This window comes from Haliotis rufescens, unplaced genomic scaffold (genome assembly GCF_023055435.1).
Source record: "Haliotis rufescens isolate VD_foot unplaced genomic scaffold, xgHalRufe1.0.p SCAF_7, whole genome shotgun sequence".
Classification (NCBI taxonomy): domain Eukaryota; kingdom Metazoa; phylum Mollusca; class Gastropoda; order Lepetellida; family Haliotidae; genus Haliotis; species Haliotis rufescens.
Genome location: NW_025964361.1, coordinates 6,310,049 through 6,323,947, shown reverse-complemented (window position 1 = coordinate 6,323,947; position 13,899 = coordinate 6,310,049). Strand labels below are relative to the sequence as shown.

The 13,899-nt window shown below is 40.9% G+C and overlaps 1 protein-coding gene across 1 annotated transcript in view; it reads left to right on the top strand.

Moving 5' to 3' along the window:
- LOC124149642 (ATP-dependent DNA helicase DDX11-like) overlaps positions 1-13,899 on the top strand; it is a 42,834-nt gene that overhangs the window by 15,139 nt on the left and 13,796 nt on the right. The window contains exons 11-20 of the mRNA XM_046521370.2: positions 539-634; positions 1,518-1,670; positions 2,040-2,166; positions 2,767-2,811; positions 4,280-4,386; positions 5,906-5,951; positions 6,849-6,947; positions 7,577-7,696; positions 8,507-8,619; positions 9,444-9,516. Of these exons, the coding sequence (XP_046377326.2) occupies positions 539-634; positions 1,518-1,670; positions 2,040-2,166; positions 2,767-2,811; positions 4,280-4,386; positions 5,906-5,951; positions 6,849-6,947; positions 7,577-7,696; positions 8,507-8,619; positions 9,444-9,516 (979 nt within the window). The remainder of the gene's footprint in view (positions 1-538; positions 635-1,517; positions 1,671-2,039; positions 2,167-2,766; positions 2,812-4,279; positions 4,387-5,905; positions 5,952-6,848; positions 6,948-7,576; positions 7,697-8,506; positions 8,620-9,443; positions 9,517-13,899) is intronic.

The following is a 13,899-nucleotide window of genomic DNA, read 5'->3' as shown; positions in this document are numbered from 1 at the left end:
AAGTCCGAGACTAGTAAAAAATTTGAGGGACTAGTTGGTTTCACCCAAAAATCAAGTTTTGGGTTTTATATAAACCGATTTTCTGAAATGAGCTGTGGACTAGGGTCATTCCCTGGATCACCAATATGTTAGCTTTCACTGTGTGTGGAGGGGGCACGGGTTGCCCGGTCGTCTAAAGTGCTGCAATTTGCTGCAGAGTTGCATCTCATTGGTACGCCAGAAACCCTTGATTGTGGGTTTGAATCCCAGTTTGCACTGATTGAGTTTCTAGGTTGCTTAGGTTCGAAGGTTGCTTCTGACTTCGTTCACACATGGAGAGGACATGACGTGTTATGACGGAAATACTGCAAAAAGCAGCTTAAAACCAAACACATTTCATAAAGAAATACTTGATTAGGCTGAAATATTACCTTTCCTTGTGACTATAACTCACTCTTCTTGTAGAAATGATTCTGTCAATTCTATTATTCAGCCTATGTTGTATGGCTTCTCGACTGATGTTTCTGAAAGTCAGTATGACATTATTCTCTTGTTGCAGCTGAATATTGGTGACATTGAGCAGCTGGTGAAGCTGGGGCGGGATGTGAAAGCTTGTCCGTACTTTGGGACGAGGTTCGCTGTCCCTTCAGCGGAGGTATGTAGAGCTTCATCAGGCCTTCATGGTCAGACACAGGAACACTTTAGATATAGAGCTTGTCCGTACTTTGGGACGAGGTTCGCTGTCCCTTCAGCGGAGGTATGTAGAGCTTCATCAGGCCTTCATGGTCAGACACAGGAACACTTTAGATATAGAGCTTGTCCGTACTTTGGCACTAGGTTTGCTGTCCCTTCAGCAGAGGTATGTAGAGCTTCATCAGGCCTTCACGGTCAGACACAGGAACACTTTAGATATAGAGCTTGTCCGTACTTTGGGACGAGGTTCGCTGTCCCTTCAGCAGAGGTATGTAGAGCTTCATCAGGCCTTCACGGTCAGACACAGGAACACCTTAGAACACCTCAGGGGATTGTGTTAGAATTGGGCTGGCTCCAAAGATCGATAATCGAAATTATTTTTGATGTGAAGAAATAATAAGGATTATTGATATGAAAATTGTGTCATCAATAATATCTTACATGAACTATTGTGATGGAATAAAGTTTAAATAACCAAAAGAGACTTGTTATTGTTCAATCATGTCAATTGCCGAAGATGTTATGTCTGAAATGTCCACAAAGTAATCCTTGCATTTTGTGCCACAACTCACCAGTGTGGTGAAATCTGTTGATTTCTTTTTGCGTATTTGCTCTATGTTACCACTCTGATATCTATTGATAATTATATTGATATTTAGTTAACGATTATCGATCTCTGATCTGCATCAATAGCCACACAGAGAGAGAGAGAGGGAGAAGGGCAATAAGTATGTCGGGATAAGTATCAATAATACTTTACTAAAAATTTACATGGGGATTCATTGAAACACTTATGAAGATACCAAAGTTTGAGTTGATGATGTGTGACTGCTTGTGTTGTGCAGGTTGTTGCTCTCCCTTACAACACATTGCTCCATCACTCCACACGAGAAGCATGCGGCATCAAACTCAGCGGGAACATCGTCGTCATTGACGAGGCACACAACTTGCTGGAGACCATCAACAACATCTACAGCACTGAGGTCACTGGGGCCCAGGTAGGTCAACACACAAAATACTGCCCAGCATGCGGTGCCTTAGTCGACAGGGCCCCCCGTGCCCCCCGAAGCAAGGAGAACATTTTTAGATCACCTAACTTATAGTCAAGTGAGCTCATGTTGTGGCCTGTTTGTCTGTCCTCAAGTGCACACATCTCTCCACGACTTATCCAAGGTGTGTTGGTAAATTGTGCATGATGGCACCCCAAGAGGCTGGAACGTTGCCCACAATATCAATCACTGGATTGTCTGGCCTAGACACCATAATTTACAGGCCACTATGATTTAACCATAACAGTGCTGAGTGCAGCATTAAACAACAAACATGTTTGTCTGTATGGAGGATTTTAGTCTGATATCCATTGACAGGTGCTTCGTGCCCACTCTCAGCTCAGCCAGTATGAGGCCAAGTTCCGCTCACGTCTCAAAGCCAAGAATCTGATGTATGTGAAACAACTCCTGTATGTCCTTGCCAGCCTTGTCAAGTTCCTGGGTGGTAGGTTTTCAATCATCACCCCATCCTTCATTATTAAGGGACTTGCTTTACGAATCTGCCGATTTCCAAAACTTTAAATGGGGAAAACCAAAAAGCAGTGGGTTTTTTATTCCACTGCCCAGAAATAAATTTAAAATGTTTAAGAACCAATTCATTTACTGTCACCATCAATATGAATTAATTATTTAAAATACCATAATTAAAACCTGTTGAAAACAAATCTTAGAAACTACTACTTTTTCTTTTCTTCAACCTAAAATACCATACTTAAAACCTGTTGAAAATGAACCTTTAAAACTACTACTTTTTCTTCTACCAACCTGAATTTTTGGGTCAAACATCTGCAAACCAAATGACAAAACTGATTTTTTAAATAAGTTTGGCCTTATCACAGTTACCCTTCATGATCTGGTTTGTGTCGTCAAGACGGCATAACAGGGAAGTCATTGCTCATGCGATCAACCACTGGTTTGTCTACCCCAGACTTGATCACTTGCAGGTTGTTTTTTGTAGTATTTCTGACCATATTTGTTAAATATCATTCACTCAACCACTCCCATGATTGCAATACTGACATGAACGTTTTACTTGCCTACACAGGGAAACTGGACACAGCAGCAGACAAACAGGTACTTGGGGCAAAAGGTAAGACACAGATATCGTTATTGTCCTAATGCATACACACACATTTTATCACTCTTACAGAGGAAGCTGAATTGCTATCTTTCTACATCCTGATAGGACCGCCTCCGTGGTCTTGTGGTAGAGCGTCCGCCCGGAGAGTGGAAGGTCCAGGGTTCAATCCCGGACCGCGTCATACAAAAAGACGTTAAAAGATTGTACTTGTTGTTACCCTGTCTGGCGCTCGGCATTAAGGGGCTAAAACAAGGACTGGTCGGCTCGGAGTCAGTATACTGTGTCTGAGTGGGGTATTCATGTTAAACTGCGGCATGGTATCTCAGTGAGCTAGCACTATAAATCGGCATCAGTCCGGACTAGTACAAGCAGCCACACACACATACATGTGCATGCACGTCGCTATATAAGTGCAATAATCTTGGACGCAACGTTAAACCCAATTTCACCTCACCTCACATCCTGATAGATTGTCAAAGAACATTGGTTTGGGTATTGGCTGACCTCCATGTGATTGATGTATTTCATGTAGTTCTTGTATCGAACTATCTCAATCTCTTGTTTGTTTGTTTGTTGTTTAACACCGCACTCAGCAATATTACAGCTATATGACGGCGGTCTGAAAAAAATCTAGTCTGACCAGACAATCCAGTGATTGACATCATGAGCATTGATGTACGCAATTGGGATACTATGACATGCATCAACCAAGTCAGCGAGTCTGACCACCCAATCCAGTTGATTGCTTCTTACGACAAGCATGGGTTGCTGAAGACCTATGCTACCCCGGATCTCCAAGGGTCTCTCCATATCTATAACACGAAGACTGAAGACACGATCCTGGGTTTATTCTTCTAATATGGTGACAGTACACCAATTGGTGCTGACGTCATCAGCTACGTCATAGCGAGAGCTAGCTGGTACTATTTACTAGGGCACTTATCACACATTACACACACTCCGTTTCTTACCTCCTTGGATTTGGGCCTAAAACTCCGCTTATATCCCCCAAAAATAATGTCCATATTTATCATGCGCCAAATCCACACCCTAAATCATGTTCAAATAACTACATCTACTGGTCAATGGATTAGTGTGCACTCGATTTTCATTCTCATCTCCCTGGGGATCATACAACACAAGCTGCCAGAAGGTTGACACATTACCATCTCATCCTACCGAGTTCTCATTCACTGCTGGGTGAACAGGGTATGTTTTGAACAAAGGAACTTGTTAAAGGAGACACCATCTTAACAGGTCCTTCAGTGTGGGGCAGGACCGAACCTGTAGAAGCTCTCAGGAGTAAAGTCACCTATCCATCTACTCAACGCGACCAATTTCGCCTGATTTGTGACCTGTAAGGGGAGGATATCGGGGTCTGAGCAGGCCTAGATAAACTCTTGGGTCCACATAGTCAGTTAAATACTCCTGCCATCTTTGACTGTTTCGTGATGCTTCTCCTGCTGTTTACTTCCAGAGACCCGTCTGTTGACGATCAATGACTTCCTGTTTCAAGCCAGTCTGGACAACATGAATCTGTTTAAAGTGCTACGTTACTGTCGGCGTAGCATGATAAGCCGGAAGGTAAAGTCGACTTGATACTTAGAGTATACTTTTCTCAGTTGCAACCTATATGGGGTTTCGTGGGCAGAGGAAGTCCCAACATTCCAGAACCTTATGTTTTTAGCTGAAGTCGAGTTTGTTTTGTTTGTTGTTTAACACTGCACTCAGCAATATTCCAGCTTTATGATGTCGGTCTGTAAATAATCAAGTCTGGACCAGACAATCCAGTGATTGACTCCATGAGCATCGATCTATGCGATTGGGATACGATGACATGCATCGACCGAGTCAGCGAGCCTGACCACCCGATCCTGTCAGTCGCCTCTTATGACAAGCATAGTCACCTTTTACATCAAGCATGGGTTGCCTAATACCTATTCTACCCAGGATCTTCACGGGAGAAAGTCAAGTGAGCTAGTTTTATAGCCTGCTTGTTTGTCGTCTGTAAATATCTTCTCAGAAACCACAGGATCAATAAGGCCGAAAATTCATCTGTTTGTTCTCAGCAATGATGGTCATGGCAGCCATATTGAAAATGATATTAATTGTGATGACTCCCCAGATATTTTTAACTCATCTGACTGAAAGTCAAGTGTGCTTTTGTAATGGCGTCCACAGTAACCACTGGGCCAATGAAGCTGAAACTTCAGGTTTGTTCCCACCCATGATGGATGACACTTGAATTTATTCAAGAGGTTCGAATCAGATTTTCACTATGGCCACCACGGCAACCAAGTTGAAAGCCCTTTTAATGGCTACTGTTTAGACATTTTTGCTCAAAATGTACTGTAAAGCTTTTAAGTAATGCTCTCAAAAAACATTCTTAGCACTGTAAACATGTTTTTCTCTGAAATTGCCAGACTGAAGGCTGAACTTTTGGCATGTATATGTCTCCTTATGATGACATATTTGGTTCAAATGATTAGGATTTTACTGTGCTTTTTGTGAAACGATTGGAAATATTACATTGCAACAGTGGTCTGGTATTAGAGCGTCTGCTCGGAGAGCGGAAGGTCTGGGGTTCGATCCACAGCTGTGTCATACCAAAAGACATTGAAGATGTTACTTGTTGTAACCCTGTCTGGCGCTTGGCATTAAGGGGCTAAAACTAGGAGTCAGTATACTGTGTCTGAGTGGGGTATTCATGTTAAACTATGGCATGGTATCTCAATGGGCTAGCACATAAATCGGCATCAGTCCTGACTAGCCACACACTCACTCAAGTGCATACACGTTGCCACATCAGTGCAATAATCTTGGACGCGAAGTTCAACCCCATTTCACCTCATCTCACATTGCAAAAGTATGATACACCAGAACATCCATTCTTTGGAATTTGGTTACTTGTTTTGTGCTTATGTCTGGATACTGTCTGCTGACGTTTTATTCTGTTGACAACCTATCCAGGTGAGCTACAGCACCATAACACTGAGTTTCATAATTCAGAAGAAAAATGAACACGATAAAGAATTTGATAAAATACAAAGGGAAATATAAGATTTGCATAACATTGCTGACATAAAAGTTCATTGTGTTTCAGCTGAATGGGTTTGTGGAGAAGTACCAGATACAGGAGGTTGCCCCCAGTGAGTGAGAGTAGCCAGTCGGTCTGGACATTGAAACACATTATTGATTACCAAAATTCAGAAACACATTGACTCGTTTTCGGCTTAGTTCTCACAATTTAGAAATTGGACGTGGACGACATTATAATATTCCTCGTGAATTTAGAAAATGTAAAGTTTGTAACTTAAACCATTCGAAAATGAATATCACTTTTTGTTAATTTGTCCAGCTTTTGCCAATTTAGGCAAAGTTACATAGAATCTTAATTTTACATCTTTCCAAATATTCTGAAATTTAATACACTACTGTCATCGCAAGACCCTATTATTAATATGAACACAGCAAAGTACTTGTTTTATGCCAATACTGTCAGAACACAAATACTCCAACATGTATAATGTGCAATTATGTTAAAACTGCTTTTGTTAAAAAAAGCAAAGAAATGTATTATATCTTATACCGGTTGCACCTAAATTGTATTTCGTCTGTACAAAAAGGCCCGTGGTCTGTACTGAATAAAAGTGAAGATCTGATTACCAAAATGTCAAATCTACAAAGCAACTGCATGTATTATGTGTGCACGTTTGCCTTTTTTCTCGATTTGTGAAAACAGCTAGCCATGGATCACTCTATCAAGCCACAATAAGCATCTCATAAAGTTATTTTTTTCATTGTTATTAACTATCAATTTTCACGTAATACAAATGATAAGTAATTAATTTAAAGTTTTATTCAAGGTAATTGTTAATGAAATTGTCCTTGGCTGGGTCTCCCTGTTGACTAACATGCCCTGGAGACCACCTCTGACAGAAACAATAAGACTTAAATAAAAATTCTACATGTTACACTGAATGCACTAAGCTTCCATCACTTTAGTATTTATTTGTTCCACTATTTATGGTATTTTCTCACTGCAGCTCCAAGTAACACAGAGAAAAAGACAGAGTCTGGTTTGTCGGTATTTCTGAAGGAAATCAACAGGAAGTCGGAGCCCGTGGTAGAAGCAGTAGTTACAGGTAGACTGTGATAAGCATGGATCCACATCTTGTTCATGTCATAGGCATGGATCCACATATTGTTCATGTCATAAGCATGGATCCACATATTGTTCATGTCATAAGCATGGATCCACATCTTGTTCATGTCACAAGCATGGATCCACATCTTGTTCATGTTTCCTTTGATATCGTTTAAGTATGGTTTCAGTCTTTGTTCCGAACTTTTTAATGGGGCTAAACACTATTGCCCAGACACTGTTCTTAAAATTATGTCTTGTGTTTTGGGGTATGAGTTTCAATTTTCCCCAAAATCGTAAATTAAATTCTTTTGTCAGGTCTTCTCATAGACATGCACAGATTTACCAGGATCTATCCATGTTTGAGCCCAGGTGACACTCATGGCTGGCGACTATGCTTGTCGTAAAAGGCTACTAATGAATGGGATTGGGTGGCCAGGCTCGCTGACTTGGTTGATGCATGTCATCATACCCGATTGTGTGGATCAATGCTCTTGATGTCAATCGCTGGATTGTTTGGTCCAGACTTGATAATTTACAGACCGCCGTCATATAGCTGGAATATTGTGGTGTTAAACAACAAACAATCAATCCTTTGTCTGAGTGTAAGCTGCATGTGTTGCCTTCCAGACGCGGCGTCGCGGTGTGGGGACCAGCCTGTGTTGAAGTCCCCCCTGATGCACATCGAAGGCTTCCTGGAGGCTCTCACTAATGCTGATAAAGATGGGAGGATGGTCACCAGCGTGCAAAGTAAACACAACACCAAGCCATTACAAAGATATCATAAACCTCACATTTATAGTTGTCTTGGGGGCGGTCGGGTAGCCTAGTGGTTAAAGCGTTCGCTCGTCACGCCGAAGACCCGGGTTCGATTCCCGACATGGGTACAATGTGTGAAGCCCATTTCTGGTGTCCCCCGCCGTGATATTGCTGGAATATTGCTAAAAGCGGCGTAAAACCATACTCACTCACTCACTATAGTTGTCTTGGATCAGGAAATATTCAGTGAAACATGGCAACATCTTACTTTTGCTCTCGCATTTTTTTTTTAAAATGAATAAAAATTACACAACACATTCACAAAAATAAGTTTTCTGGGAAAGTTTCAGCTTTTTATCAAAAGTAACTTTAGTTGGAAATAAGATAGATTTATCTCATTTCATTCCTGCCACTGCAGCTATTCTTGTGCTTTGACAGAAATTATATTAGGTTATGACTGGTTGAATCTTCTTGCAATGTTTGACCACTTTGACCTGCAATAAGTCTGTAGTACTTCTGACACATTAGTAAGTTGGAGAAAGTTTGGATGATCAATGTTCCATTTATTGGAAGGGTACATAGACTAAAACAGACCATGAAGATCCAAGTTAGAATTGGTCTTCAGCAACCCATGTTTGACGTAAAAGGCGACTAATAGGATTGGGTGGTCAGACTGTAAAAGAACAATTTTAACTTTTGCAAATTGTGTGAATGGCGCTTATAATGAACCGTAAAATTTAGCTACCTTGCATGTTTTCAGATCTAGCTTGCAACCATGGCAACTTGTGTGTATGATTTCAGCTCGTCTCAGTCAGAGTTACCTCAAGTTCTTGCTGTTAAACCCTGCCGTCCATTTTGAAAGTGTTGTGAAGGAGGCGAGAGCTATAGTAGTGGCCGGAGGAACCATGCAGCCGGTTAGTGTATCTTTCTCTATTCTAAAATGTGCTTAATAACACACACAAGACAGTCGGCCAGGTGACCCATAAGTGTTGCCTGCCCATCTTCAAAGTTACCTGCCCGAAGTCAGACATACATATTGAAACATCGCGAAAATACGAGACAAATGGTGTCTTGATTCAGTTGAAATAAAGCAAACAATTACGTGAGAATCTACGAGGAGTATTACTAAAACTGAATACATAAGTATTCTTAAGATTATATTTTATAGGATATCCCAGGCATATTTGCTATATATGTAATGATATCCCGGGGATTTTATTTATACAGCTTCAATTTATCGGTAGATTGTAATGTTTCTCGCTAGAAATGTATTTTGCATTTGAACACAATGTAATGAAATGGAAAATCAAATGACTAATGTTTTCTATATATTCCCGAGGATCGAACACACAACCTTCATATCTGTAGCCCAGTGAGTGAACCACTAGGCTACACTGCGATAAATCCCAATGCTTTTAAGAATGTCTTTTTCAAGTACCAAATGCCAACAACAGATATTTTACGCCCCTCAGTTTTATCCCGGAGATGCAGGTTTTAAATATAAAAAATTCTATACCATGGAATTTTATGTAGATTACTTTTTATAGTTCAAAGGCAAGGCTACTATCATTAATGTCATGTCATATTTTAGGTCAGGGGTTGACACTCGCATTAATTTGGTAGCACATTAATTTCAGGATTTACGGTAACTGAAATACTGTTCACTCATCCCAAAGGACAACTTACGTACATTATTAAACTGAACCACAGTACATGCATTGTTTGATTTGTTCTGCAGATTTCGGAATTCAAGCAGCAGCTATTCACAGCAGCGGGGGTCCGCCCTGACAGAATACTGGAATACTCTTGTGGTAAGTTGCCTGCATTCAAGTATGGAAGTACTGAAACTTGAAAATATTGAAATGTTTGAATACTAACATGTTTATGCAAATAACACTATTTAGTAATGGGATATTTTGTTCAAATTTGTTGACAAATGAAAATGGTCTGTATGATCTGATCACCCAGCAGTGAATGGGTACCCGGTAGGATGAAGTGTTTATGTGACTTATGTTAATAAATGTTGATATAATTGTTGTTCTTATTCTTATTCTTCTTATTGTTGTTATTATTATTATCAATGTTTTTATTTTGTGGTACTTGAGGTAAGTGAGGTAATCAAACATTTTAGATCAAGTCAAATATCTAGTTTCTTATTCAAGCTGGTGTGTCACCCACCATGGTAATTATGGAATCTTTTAACACCAGAATATTACCATCAGTTTGGTTGAAAAAAATAATGTGAGACTTAACGGATAGTGAGTTGTTGCCTATACTTGCAGGCATTGGGTGAAGACTCAATTTTATTTACTGGTACAGGCTGTCATAGGGGATTGCCTAAAAGTCAGGCCAGGCTGGGCCAGTGGGTAATACTAAAAATGGATAGCAGAAAATAAAACGAAACATGCATATGTAGGCAGATCTCAAATGCCCACAAACGTATAGTTTTACTCGATTAGTTCAGTTTGAATCGAAATGTATATTCATTAATTTAATAAAGGGATATTTATGACTACATACCGAGAGTCCTCGTAGAAAGCCAGTGTCTTGACTGTGTGTTTTCTTTGATGAGAAGGTTTTCTCACCGACCTCAGCAGGTAGGGGTGTGATGTCCTGGGCAGGAAGTCACAGAGTTTTGACTACTTTCCTTTCATTAGACTTATCAGATAGTGAGTTGTTTTCTATACTTGCAGGCATTGGGTGAAGACTCAGTTTTATTTACAGGTTGTCAAAGGGGATTGCCTAAGTAACCTAAACTCATTTATGTTAAACCAACACAGGATGTTTTCTGGGAGAGGATATTTGCGAATGTCAAAGGGCTGACACGACACGTGTTAATAACTGTTAAAGCACTTCTAAAGTTACTAAACATACTTTACATCTACAGACTAGTATTATATATACTATTATACCACTTTAAAGTGTCTCATGTCGCGGTAGTTAAAGAAAACATGCTGCATAAAGTGAAGCCCTTTTCCCTCTACATTCTCAACAGTCTCTATCAGAAGTGTTTGGCTTGTGTTCGCTGCGACTTAGTTCGGGCTGTCAAAATCAACTTACACCCCACAGATGTATCATCAAATGTGTTTACATCTATGGACTAGTATTATATCTACCTATGTACACTCCTATTTATGTTTTATGTTCAAAATTTGTATTTAACTCATTGAGACATGTAGACTGAATGATGTACAACATGATGTATAACAAGTCCAGTTTGGCCCTTCGATCAGCCGCCCCTTATCGCAGCTGCCTTTTGGTTATTGTCCCCCGCAGCGCGAAGCGGGGGATATAGTATTCACGACCGTACGTCCATATGTCCCACCTGTTTGTTGCCGCGATATCTCAAGAACTAAACACTGGATTGTCTTCATATTTGGAACTATGGTGTATATACAAATTCCGCAGACACCAGTCGGTTTTGGTGACCTTGACCCCATTTTCAAGGTCACAGCAGGCAAATCTGCTTTTGGAGTTGGAAAACAGTGTTGCCGCGATATCTCAAGAACTAATCGCTGGATTGTCTTCATATTTGGAACTATGGTGTATATACAGACTCCGCAGACACCAGTCGGTTTTGGTGACCTTGACCCCATTTTCAAGGTCACAGCAGGCAAATCTGCTTTTGGAGTTAGAAAACGGTGTTGCCGCAATATCTCAAGAACTAATCGCTGGATTGTCTTCATATTTGGAACTATGGTGTATATACAGACACCGCATACACCAGTCTGTTTTGGTGACCTTGACCCCATTTTCAAGGTCACAGCAGGCAAATCTGTTTTTGGAGTTGGAAAACGGTGTTGCCGCAATATCTCAAGAACTAATCGCTGGATTGTCTTCATATTTGGTACTATGGTGTATATACAGGCGGGGGACATTTCGTCACTTTGTGACAAATACTTGTATCATCTGACGTAGCTAATGAATTTCTTAAGTAAACAAAAACCTAATCAGAGAGGTTCCTTTATCCTCTTTATTCGACTGCTTGTAAATATCTGATATCTTCCTGAGACACCAATATTTTAGTGTATTTTTCAAACAATTAAAGTTTGGTTTTCAATATTGTAGTACATGTATGGAATCAAGTCTCAAAAACGCAAATGCTACAGAAAAGCATGCATTCCATGCAAAAGTTGACTTTTATGCAAGCCCCATGCATTTCACTACCCAAGAATGGGTATAAAAACATGTGGTGTTAACGCGATTCCATATGCATTGTTTAGCATCGTGCTGACAACAACCACTCAGAAAAACAACAAAATTACGCAATTATTCAACATTATGAAATGCCACACATGTGCGCAAATGAGCGTCTGCGAGCCATTGGTATGCTTGAAGCAGGATCGAGTCAATGTGATGTTGCAAGACAATTTAACGTCCACAAAAACACCATTTGGTGTTTATGGCAACGTTGGCAACAGACGAATGCAGTCATAGACCATCCTCGGAGTGGCAGGCCACGCGTAACCAATAATCGACAGGACAACTGGATTCGATCAATGCACCTACGAAATTGATTCCAGCCAGCAACAGTGACTGCAAGAAGCATCCCTGGCCTTCGACAAAAATCTTCACAAACCGTACTTTGTCCCCTAAGATGTGCAGGAATTGTTGCCAGAAGACCCGCCAGACGTCCCATTTTGGCAGGAAACCACTGTCAAGCACATCTACAGTGGTGCAGACAGCGTCTACGCGGGACGGCCATGCATTGGGCCAAGTTCTATTCACTGACGAGTCTCGTTTTTTACCTCAGCCACAGCGATGGACGGATTCAAGTGTACCGACATCGCGGTGAACGTTACGTCAATCATTGTGTTATGGAAGAAGATCGGATCGGGGGCGGCAGCGTTATGGTATGGAGTGGGATTACAGCAAGACAGAGGACCCGTTTGATAGTGGTAGAGGGAAATCTCAATGGACAGGGCTACCGCGACGAGATCATCGGCCCTGTTGTTCTACCGTTTTGGCGTCATCATGGCCCAGGCATTACCTTTCAACATGACAACGCCCGGCCTCATATTGCTCGACTTGTTCAGGATTCTCTTCAACAAAACAACGTGAATGGCATCCCCTGGCCGGCTTGCGCCCCTGATCTCTCACTAATCGAGCACATGTGGGATGAGATGGATCGGCGCCTTCGACGTCAACCACGTGTTCGACAGACACTCCAGGAACCTTGAAACATGCTCCAGCAGATATGGACAGATATCCCACAGGACTTTGTGTGACACCTGGTCCATTCCATGAGACGAACATGTGTTGCTTGCATCGCAACCAGAGGCTTTTGATTTGTAAATTATCATTTTGGCATGTTCATGCTTTTTATGAAATGGCCCATTTTCTGAAGTCAGTATGGCAAATTAAACCATTTGAACACTTACAGGAGTCTTTTATCTGTTGTAAACCAAAATTGTTTCAGATTTGGTAAAAAACATAGCTTTGCATTAAATCTTATTCAATGTCACAGGAACTTTTTGTTGTTCAGTGTATATATATATATATATTCGCAAATGGGCCTGCTAGGCCGTATAGTGATGGGGTGGACAAGGGTATGTCCAAAAGGTAAGGCAACCTGGAGGGCCCATATGGTCGCTTAATCATAATGTTGGCAGAAATTTTGAATTTTGAAATATGCTATGCTTATAAGGTAGGGGAACTAAAAGGAGGTTGTGTGGTTGTGTGTTTTTATAGATTTATGTTTTATTGGTAGCTTGTTTGTCATGTTACTTTGTGTGTGTTTTTCTGTTTCTAAATGCAGCCGAGTAGGCCTGTTTTGATTATATAAATGCCTAGTGCTTTAAAGTTTTGAAAGTTAAAATGGGGTTTAGAAGAGTTTAGCAGAGTTGCTAGTGTCATCTGGTTGTTGTAGTTTAGTGTGGATTGGAGTGTTGTTCTGTGTTGTTGGTAATGCGTGACATGTAGTATTACGTGTTCAGGAGTTTCTTTTTGGTTTCAATGTGGGCATTTTTCTGGTTTGATGTTTTTTAATTTGGTGTAGGTGTGAGTTAGTGTTTAGTGTGGCCTATTTGTAATTTGGTTATTGCCCTGTTAAGGGGGCACGGGTGGCCCATTCGTCTAAGGCGCCACGATTCGCTGTGCAGAGTTGCGTCCCTTGGGCACGCCAGAAACCTATGATTGTGGGTTTGAATCCCGGTTCGCCCCGATTATGTTTCTAGGTTTGTCAGCACCATACC